General features: G+C 45.1%; 1 protein-coding gene across 1 annotated transcript in view; it reads right to left on the bottom strand.

Annotated features, from left to right (window-relative positions):
• Positions 1-8472, bottom strand: part of TXNL1 (thioredoxin like 1) — a 31189-nt gene extending 22717 nt beyond the window's left edge. Inside the window, exons 1-2 of the mRNA XM_015413854.1 lie at positions 8461-8472; positions 7050-7223 (exon numbers count right to left, since the gene is read on the bottom strand). Of these exons, the coding sequence (XP_015269340.1) occupies positions 7050-7223; positions 8461-8472 (186 nt within the window). The remainder of the gene's footprint in view (positions 1-7049; positions 7224-8460) is intronic.
• Between the last annotated feature and the right edge of the window lie 2011 nt (positions 8473-10483).

Genomic DNA, 10483 nt, shown 5'->3' with positions numbered 1-10483 from the left:
CTGTTGCTTTGTTATCTCTCCATGGCCTTGAGTGCCTGGTTTATCCATTCTGCCTCCTTTGCCGGCAATGCTCCCTCTAAGCTGTGGAGTCATGTGAGCAAAAATTCTACTCTGTGAGCTACTGGCATTAAAGTTGTGAGCAAATGATTTGGCTACTGAATAAATCAGTTTGCTCTGGAGCCATGCTTCCTGAGCGAAGACAAAAATGTGTGAGCCGGAGGCTAAAAAACGGTGAGCTAGTTCACACTAACTCAGCTTAGAGGGAACACTGTTTGCCGGTCTCCCGCCCTTGTGACTGTGATGAAACCAGAGTTGGGCACACACATCCACGTGCGTGCTCTCATTGACTCGGGATGTGCCAGAGACTTAATCAATCCTTCCCTGGTAACGGAGTTGGGTACCCCTGTGGAGAAACTACCTGACTCCATAGTTTTCACCCAGATGGACGGTTCCTCCATGAACGAGCCGTGTAAATATCTGACTGTCCCTTTAAGGATGGGGGGGCGGGTATCCTTTGGGAACACCGGCTGTTCTTCATAACTCCGGTGGCACGGTTCCCACTGGTCTTGGAGAGCCCGTGGCTACACGATCATGATCCCTACATCCTATGGGACGAGGGGCAGGTACGGTTTATCTCTCCCAAGCGCCAGGGGCATGGTTGGGATCCCAACTGGGGAACGACACCTCCCGGTGAACCAGTCAGAGCCTGTCTAGCTCAGGAGGAGCTGAATGCCATCCCTCCCGCCTACCGGGACTTGGCCAGGGTATTAGAGGAGGAAGAAGCGGATGAATTGCCCCCCCCCACTGCAATACTGACTGTGCCATTCAGCTATTAAAGGTAAAGGTTCCCTTGCTCGAAATCCAGTCGAGTGCGACTCTAGGGTTGCGGTGCTCATCTCCATTTCAAAGCCGAAGAGCCAGCGCTGTCCGAAGACATTTCCGTGGTCATGTGGCCGGCATGACTAAACACCAAGGCGCACAGAACGCTGGTACCTTCCCACTGAAGTGGTTCTGTCATGCGGCAACCCGGGTCTCGAACTGCTGAACTACCGACCTTCCACAGCCTGCAGTTCAGCGTCTTAACCACTTAAGCCACCGCAGCTCCTCGTATTGAGCTATTACCGGGACATAAAGTGCTCTATGCAATGAGCCCCACAGAGAAGAAGGAGCTGCAGAGTTCTCAGTCTCGGCCCCACCTACCTCACAGGGTGTCCTGTTGTGGAGAAAGGAAGGGAAGGTGATTGTAAGCCTCTCTGAGACGCCTTCGGGTAGTGAAAGGCAGAGTAAAAAAACCAACTCTTCTTAATAAGACAGAGTCCCCTTGTTTTTTATTTAAATCATATTCGTCTATTCAAATCATATTTCTGTTGCCATCCAGTCACAGCTGATTTCTTTATTTCTTTATTCACTTTATACCCCGCCCTCCCCGCCGAGGGCAACCCTGTCAGATTTTCAAGGCCAGAGATGTTGAGAGATGGTTTGCCATTGGCCTGGCTCCACGGAGCAGGCCTGGACTTCCTTGGTGGTCTCCCATCCAAATCCTAGCCAAGGCTGACCCTGCTTCACTTCCGAGATCAGGCTAGCCTGGGCTACGCAAGTGAGGGCACTTGAATTGCACTGTGGTTTTTTTGTAACCTGCTTTGGGTCCCCAGTGTGTGTGTGTGTGTGTGTGTGCGTGCGTGTGTGTGAGCAAGGTATAAACACCCAAACAGAACCAGAGAAAAGACTAATCCTGAAACTCTCCACTTAGCCAAAGCAAGTTTTTCAATACCAAAACTGTATTACAGTAGAGGTAAAGAGTCAGTTTGGAATACTGTGTGCAGTTCTGGTCACCACACCTTAAAAAGGATATTATCGCTTTGGAAAAAGTGCAGAAAAGGGCAACTCGAATGATAAAAGGGTTGGAACACTTTCCCTATGAGGAAAGGTTAACGTGCTTGGGGCTCTTTAGCTTGGAGAAACGACGACTGAGGGGTGACATGATTGAGGTTTATAAGATAATGCATGGGAAAGAGCAGGTAGAGAAAGAGGTACTTTTCTCCCTTTCTCACAATACAAGAATTCGTGGGCACTCCATGAAATTGCTGAGCGGTCGGGTTAGAACAGATAAAAGGAAGTACTTCTTCACCCAAAGAGTGATTAACACTTGGAATTCACTGCCACAGGAAGTGGGGGCGGCTACAAGCATGGACGGCTTCAAAGGGGAATTAGATAAGCCTATGGAGCAGAGGTCCATCAGTAGCTATTAGCCACAAGGTATAGATAGGGGCTCTGGGGCAAGTGATGCTCTGTCATCTTGGTGCTTGGGGGGGTCAACAGTGGGAGGGCTTCTAACGTCCTGGCCCCACTGGTGGACCTCCTGATGGCACTGGTATTTCTGGCCACTGTGTGATACAGAGTGTTGGACTGGATGGGCCTTTGGCCTGATCCAACATTGGCATCTCTTATGTTCTTATGTTCTTAGTTGGTGGTTCTTTAGAAGCTAATGCTGTTGTATTAATTAGCATTCCTATTTACACTCATACTAGAGGAATGAACACAGTGGTAGAGACAATATTCGTAAACCTGAACTGGTGCAAATTCAAGCAGTATTCATGGTGGTAGGGTGAATGTGAACTCACATTCCTGGTGCTTATTTACATGAGAAAGATTCAGATGGAAAAGTAAACTGGGGTTGCATTAGCATGATGGGGTCAGTATCTATTCAGCTGTGAATTTAAAGCACTTTCCATATCAAAAGGGACACGGTTTTGTATCTGGGTGGTGTTTTTTTTTAATTTAAAGATATTCTAGGTTTCAGCAAAGCTGTTTCCCCAGCTAATGGATTGGATTTGCTAATAAGGAACACAAACGTTCAAACCTGCAAAGAAATGCAACGCGAGCCATTCAGGCTTATGAGCTATTAGTAGCCACGGCACTTCACTGAAATATTAAGTGCTGAGCCCTGTCAGAGGTTTCATTAATATTTTGGCGAAGAGGGCAAAAATGGACCTCTTTTTTAAAAGCAGGAACATTAAGCCAAATATCGCTCAGAGGCTGTCACGAAAATGACAGCTTCAATTGAGTGTTTTGTCACATTACGGGTCTCATTTACATGTGTTTGTCACTCCAGCTGTCAGGCGAGGCTTTGATCTGTAGCGTTCAGGAGATGGAAGGTGAAGACTCAAAACACTGGAAAACGTGCTAAAAGGTGTTTGCCCACAGTCAGTCGCCATTTCCTTCAACCCAGGTTTGAACCTAGAATCCATTGTCCAACAAGAGGGTTCTTTGTTTTCCTACTTGCCTGAAGATGGTTTTAGGGGTCTGATACGGTGCTGCTGTGCTCCTAACTAGTTAAGAGACTATATATGGGACGCAGACCTGCATGCTCCTGCTATTCCACTCCTGCGAAAATTCTTTCCCTTCCTAGGGTTACAGCTGCACAGCACAAAAGGTTGAACCAGATGCGTCCGGGGAGATCCGCGATTAAGTTTCTATCGTGGCATGGAAGGGGTCATGGGGGCAGGTGCGTTTAATGCTTTCCTGCTATAACTGGCAATTTAAATAATTTCTCTGCCGAAAAAGTTGCAGTTAGCTCAATGGGGGAGAGGGGGAATGGTACAGTGCTGGTACAGATCTCGGGTTGACCCTAAAAAACTGGGGGCCTTACATATGTACCCACCAGGCCCTTGCAGGAGAAGGGAAGGGAAATTCCATGCCCTTAGCGGTCCTCACTTCCTCTTGCAACTTCTTTCTCTGCAAACTCTCTTTCCCCCCCCAATCTTTCCCCCAATGCCTCTGCCTGCCTTGCTTGCGGGCACTGCTCCTCGGGGCTCCTCTGTCTTTCTTCCCCACGGCTGCTCTGCTTGCTCACCCCACCGGCCTGCCTCACGTCACAGGTTAGCGGTGGTGGCGGCCTCTCAGTGAGCCTACCGCCTCCTCCTTCCTCAAAATGGCTGCCAAGATCTCACTAACGGGAGCGTTGAGAGGCTTCACTCTCCCTTCCGGCAAGTGGAGGTTTGGGGACTTTTTTTAAAAAAAAGTTCCCGCACCTTTTATTTCTCATTTCCAGAAGAATGTTTCCCTGTATGTCCATGGCCCTTCGGTGCGGATTTCTTGATTAACGCTCTGCAGTAGTGTTTGGAATTGAAACAGCGGCCACAGTGAAATTTCAATGAAGGGGACCATGAGAATAAGATTTACTTTGTGTGTTCTGTGGACTGGGCAGCCTAAATGGAGAAAAACCTGAAGTACGGGCAATCAGTACAAATTATACATTACTAAACCTGCCTCCAGGACTTTGGGAAATTGCAAACGTGGCCTTGGTTCTCTATGTTTGTCAAGGACTTCTGTAAGGCTAATATTCCTGGATGGAACAGATGCCAGGGGTCAGACCTACTAATAGAATTCAGCATAATCAGCACAACCCAAGTTAATGGGCCTTCGTTGCCCCAGTACTTGTGCTAGCTGGGCTGTATCCTACCCCTCGACTAAGCTAAATGAGAAGCTTTCCTCCACCAGAAAAGGCTCTTCCTTCAGAGGAAGGGTCCACGCTTAGCAAAGCAGAAGGGTACAACCTAACATTAGCAGAACCTGGGGAATTCAACATCCCGCCGCCTGGAGGCATTTCACTTGCTGAAACATACATGGCCAATCCTTGTTTTTTCCTTTGATGCTCAACTGGCATTGACCTGGACATCTTGGAAAATCAAGATGAGACCTTTATATACCGGACGATTCGCAGAAGAATTTGGGACATCGAAGTCCAAACAATCCAGGCTGGGGCCGGGGGCACTTGTTCCCCCCTTTCCCTTGGCCTCAGATATGGACCAAATAGTATGGCCCAATACGTCTCTAATCTGGTGATCTCGCTACAATGCAGAGCCGTTATGCTGGCCAGATTCAATGTTTTCCCCTCATCCTGGGTCTCAGGTAGATATAGAGGCATCCCGAAATGCGACAGAATCTGCAAATGCTCTCTTAGAGAACCTGATACCTTAGATCATATTCTGCTACGCTGCCCCTTCCATTCACATCTCCGACTATTTTTGATTAAGCCCTTACACTGTCTAGGATCAATTCTGATAATGCAATCAGGTTTCTCCTTGCTGATAAGACACCAGAAGTGACTGCACAGATTGCTGAATTTTTGGCTAAGATTTTGGCCACAATAAACTATTCTTAATATTGGTGTGCTCTAAGATTTATAGACGTAGTTTTAGCTTGACAAAGTTTTTATCTTATTGATTTTATATGCCAATAAAGGGTCTGTATTGTGTGTGTGTGTGTATTTTCCCTTGACTACAAGGAAAGAGGTGCAGTCAAGCCACCAGCCTGCTACATGCACAGGGAACACAATGGGCACATAACAAACATTCAGTATCTGTTTCTAGTTATACTTCACCAATAATTGCTTAACTAGGAAGCAGAGGCATCTATTCCCACTTTAGACATCACATGGTGGGGGAAGGGTGGGAAAATGCCACTTTTTGAATATTTCCCCCACATTAAGGATGGTTTACCCCCAAAAAAGGCAACTTGCACATGGGGAAATTCCCACCCAGCCCTGCACCTGCTGCGCTAGTTTTCTGTTTACAGCGAGATGTTAACACATAAGAGAATGTTTTAAAGAGCATAATCCACACATTAGCTACACAGCCCATTGTGTCACTTCATTATGTCGTGTGCGAAGCTCACACCCACGCCTCTCAAGGGAAAAGGGTGGAATCGAAGGAACTGCCAGCAGGATTCACAGAACAGGACTTTCTTACCTACTCTCCTGCAGTTCACCTGTTACCCCCCCCCCCAAAAAAAATTGAATGTGTACTGAAAGCAACTGAAGTACTGCTTGGGTACACATGACAATAGAAGAAGAGGAGGAGGAGGAGATTGGATTTATACCCCACCCTTCACTACCCAAAGGAGTCTCAGAGCAGCTTACAAACTCCTTTCCTTCCACACAACACCCTGTGGGGTAGGTGGGGCTGAGAGAGCTCTGACAGAAACTGCTCTTGTTCAAGAACAGCCCTGACAGAACTACAGCTTGCCCAAGATCATCCAACGGGGCAAGTGGAGGAGTGGGGAATCAAACCCGGTTCTCCCAGATTAGAGTCCGCGCACTTAACCACTACACCAAACTGGCCCAAGACCCAGGGTCTCCTACAAGTGCCCAACTATTCTCACACATGCTTTCAGACTCTCTCTATTTCTCTTTTCCACTGGAGCTACAGCAGAACAGCTTTCTGGGAAGTAAATGGGATTGCAGTAGGAACTTCACAAAGAGGCCCTCAGGAATACGCAGAAATCACATCCTCTGTTCTTTGGACACTAAGACAGGGCATCTGATCAGTCAAAAAGATCTATTCAACTGAAAGGTCAACTATTTTTAAAGCTTTAACTATCAGAATGAATATATACACATTTTTAATTAGCAAGGGGTTTGATACTTGTGTCAACTACAAAAAAAGAAGTGTTAATTTTAATACTTCAAAGTTAACATCTAAAAACCAATTTTATTCATTTATTTTATTCGATTTATACCCCGCCCTCCCTACCAAGGCAGGCTCAGGGTGGCTGGTGGACCTCCTGATGGCACCTGGGTTTTGGCCATTGTGTCACAAAGAGTGTTGGACCGGATGGGCCACTGGCCTGATCCAACATGGCTTCTCTTACATTCTTAACTGTAACGAGTTTTAGTATTGGGGATCCTAGGAAGTGACCTTTGCCATTCAAGACTGCTCGTGCTCCTGTTTGGAGATGCATGCAGTTCTCATAGATAACCAGTAGAAGTTTCGCTGTGCTGATTGGCTCGCCCTCAGCCGACGCAGGGTGTGGTGGGGGGGTAGTCGAGCAGCCCTCACTAAGAAATGACACCAGAAGGAAATAAAAGAGATAAACTGCAGCTTACACAGTGGCAGCTCTTGACTTCATGGAATACTAGACTGCAGGCAAATAGGTAGTCAACTGACACTGTATGACCAAAGCCAACCCTACTGGATTCCAGTATAATAAGTTTATAATGCAGTGCAAGTATAAGTAATTAGAATAACGTTTAAATAAAATGTACATACATATCCTTTTGGAATATCGGTATCCTCATTGTTTCCAGGGTCATTCTCTAGGTGCTGTTTGATTTTCTCTTCTAGCCCCACAGCATCAGCTCCTTGATACTGGTCAATTCGCACTTTGTTCCGGAAGAACAGAAACGTGGGGGTGGCCGATATATTATTGGTTGCAGCTGTTCCCTAGCAGGCCGAAGGAGATGAAATTGTTAGCTCCCTGTAGCAGTATTCTCTAGTTTTCAAAGAGTAGATACAACACATCTAAAGTCTTTTATATAAACATTAGCAACTGCAACACCTCTGGCCATATCAAGAAAAGTTAATTCGGTTTTCACTGAGATAGAACCTGAACACTGATCCCACGTAGAGAGAAGGACGTCTACATGTCGGCTTTTAAACTATGTGCTATCTAAAACTTTAAAGCTATAATATATAAAGCAGTTAAGGTGGTCATTGGCTGCTTCACAGGGTACATGCAAAAGACACGGGTACCACACCAGTTGCTATGAAAACCTGATAGCAAAAGCCGTGCATCCATTGCAGAAGGCAGATGTTTTTAGGGAACACACGCCAGAAGCTGTACTGAATGCTACACGCCTTCTCTCAGAAACAGAGTTGCAATGTAATTCTTCCTCTTTTTTTTTGATAATATTTTATTTTATTTCTAGTTTTACATACATACATTCCATCTATACATCTTACATATATATCAGAGTCATTAATCGCTTAGTAATTCTTACATACATTTTCGAGTTGCTAACCATTTAACAAATCTCCTAACCAATTATATACTGAACTACTGACCTTCCACAGCCTGCAGTTCAGCGTCTTAACCACTTGAGCCACCGCAGCTATGAAGACCTGATAGCAAAAGCCGTGCATCCATTGCAGAAGGCAGATGTTTTTAGGGAACACACACCAGAAGCTGTTCTGAATGCCACACGCCTTCTCTCAGGAACAGAATTGCAATGTAATTCTTCCTCTCTTCTTTTTTTTTGATAATATTTTATTTCATTTCTAGTTTTACATACATACATTCCATCGATACATCTTACATATATATCAGAGTCATTAATCGCTTAGTAATTCTTACATACATTTTCGAGTTGCTAACCATTTCACAAATCTCCTAACCAATTATATACTTTTCCCCCCATCTCTTCTCATGTACCTTTTCATTTCTGTTCTGCAACATTAAACTCAGATCGTCCACTTGTGCTAATTCCAGTATTTTGACTGCTAATTCTTCCCTCTTGGGTATGATCTCGGATTTCCAATTTTTGGCCAATAGTAATCTAGCAGCTGTTATTATATACCCTAATAAGTATGATTCTTGCGCATTATAACCTTTCAGGATCATATTTAACAAGTATATTTCCGGTTTTAATGCTAAGTTTCCCCCCAAAATTTCTTGGATTACCTTCTGCACCATCTTCCAATATCCTTGTATCTTACTACACATCCACCACATATGGTAAAATGTCCCTGTAGAAGTCCCTTGGCCAGAAGCCTTTCGCCAGGTTCCTGGGGGGGGGTGCGATGCCTCGCCCCCCTCCTTTCTGCCGGTGCGTAGCTTCACCCCCAGGAGGTCCAGGAGGTGCGACTGCTCAGTGCACTGCCATAAACCGGAACCTTTAAAAAAAATCTTGAATTTCTAATTTAGTATTGTTTATAAACTCACGCTTCCTTAACAAATCTAAATTCATTCTCCATCGTGGTTTCTTCTGAACTTCTTTAAGGGAAAGTAGTACAGGATTGTGATTCCCCACTCTTCCACATGCAGCTGCTGGTATGACCTTGGGTCAGTCATAAGTTCTTTTGAGCAGTTCTCGGGAGAGCTCTCTCAGCCACACCTACCTCACAAGGTGTCTGTTGGTGGGAGGGGAAGGGAAAGGGATTCTAAGTCTCTCTGAGACTCTTTCGAGTAGTGAAAGGTGGGGTATAAATCTAATCTCCTCCTCCTCCTCTTCCTTCTTCTCTGGTATGAAATGCACTTAATGAATGAAACCAAGTTGGCTCAGCACCAATATATGAGCAACTGTTTGTGTAAAGAGGTTTCTCATGGAGCTGAAGTTGAGCTCCACTTTAGTTTTATTTCCACAGATATCCATTCATGTGGTGAAGCATTAGCTGTGCCTTAGCACTGCTGTCTAAGACAAAGTATGAGGAATTAGCCATTCCTCTCCCACTGTGTCCTTTTTCCAGGCCTTGAGTTTCAACACCAGCTTTTTTCTGTCTCTCTGAATTAGATGGAATAAAATTAGAGAGTCCCTCCCTCTAGCATAACCAAGGTGGTCAGAAATTCTGAGAGAAAACAGTCCTTGGAGTTGTTGACTGTGTCATTATAACTACAAAAGCATGAACAGGTGCAGCCTGTAGGATAGCTTCACCTGGGAACTGGGCTTTTATGTTTAGTCACAGAAAAGGGAATTACTGCTAACAAGATAACAGTTGTGGCATTATTGAAATTGCTCAGTTAACAATGTCTTTTCTCTGACACCTATTATTTGCACTGCTTATCAAAAAACACATAAACTGGTGATATACTTGGTGAAACAGTTACAGTTGATTTCCAGGTGATACATGGCTAGGGTTGCCAAGTACTTACCTCAATCTGGCAGGGGACACATGCTCCCCGGCCGGAACATTTCTCCTTGTAACTCACCATGCCGTCACCAGGAAATGACACTGGGTACCATTGAGTTTCTGGCCCCATTGCCAGAGCATCGCCCGGCGTCACTTCCTGGCGATGGCATGGTGCAGCACGTTTGTTGTCCCCACAGGAATGATCCTGCAAAGACATCTTCATCCCCCGTCGAATCACGGTAAGTACTTGGGAAGCCTGTACATGGCTTACCAATGGGATTTCAAACCAGCCAACAATGAAATTGTTCAGTCTGTTTTAATCCACAATAAAATCCACAAAGTCCAAAAATAAAATCAATTTAAGGTTGACCTAGGAGAATGTTAACAATTTGCCAATGGGAAAACTATACAGAAGACCACAGGACATTAACACACCCATGAAGGTTGATGCAAAAGTCTTTGGGCAGTAGGTTTCAGAAGATGCTGCTCAACCAGAATTGCTCTGGGGAGTTTAGAGAAGGGAATGATACCAGAAGTGTGAATGCACATTGGTAGGATGGGACAGATGCAGGATTTGGTGGGGAAGTGATGAAGAAGCAAAGCAACATTCTGACTATACAGATGCTCTTTTAGGGTTATGGCTGCTGCTTGTATCTGAATTGAAACTCAGGGAAAGGGTGATGCCTTGGAAGCCATTCAAAGATATTTCTGATAAAAGAATCAAAGAAGAATCAGCTTATATATTCTGCTAGTTCTTTGATTCTTTCATTTAAAATGTCTAAGCAGGAGTTTTGACACATTTTTCTCCAGTTCCAAAGGCACCATTTTTCAGCTGCCCAGAGCTGCCTTCAGAACCC

The sequence above is a fragment of the Gekko japonicus genome, unplaced genomic scaffold (genome assembly GCF_001447785.1).
Source record: "Gekko japonicus isolate JY-2015 unplaced genomic scaffold, Gekko_japonicus_V1.1 scaffold1069, whole genome shotgun sequence".
NCBI classification, from domain to species: Eukaryota; Metazoa; Chordata; class Lepidosauria; order Squamata; family Gekkonidae; genus Gekko; species Gekko japonicus.
The sequence above is the reverse complement of the archived record's forward strand: the minus strand, read 5'-3'. Positions and strand labels throughout refer to the sequence as shown.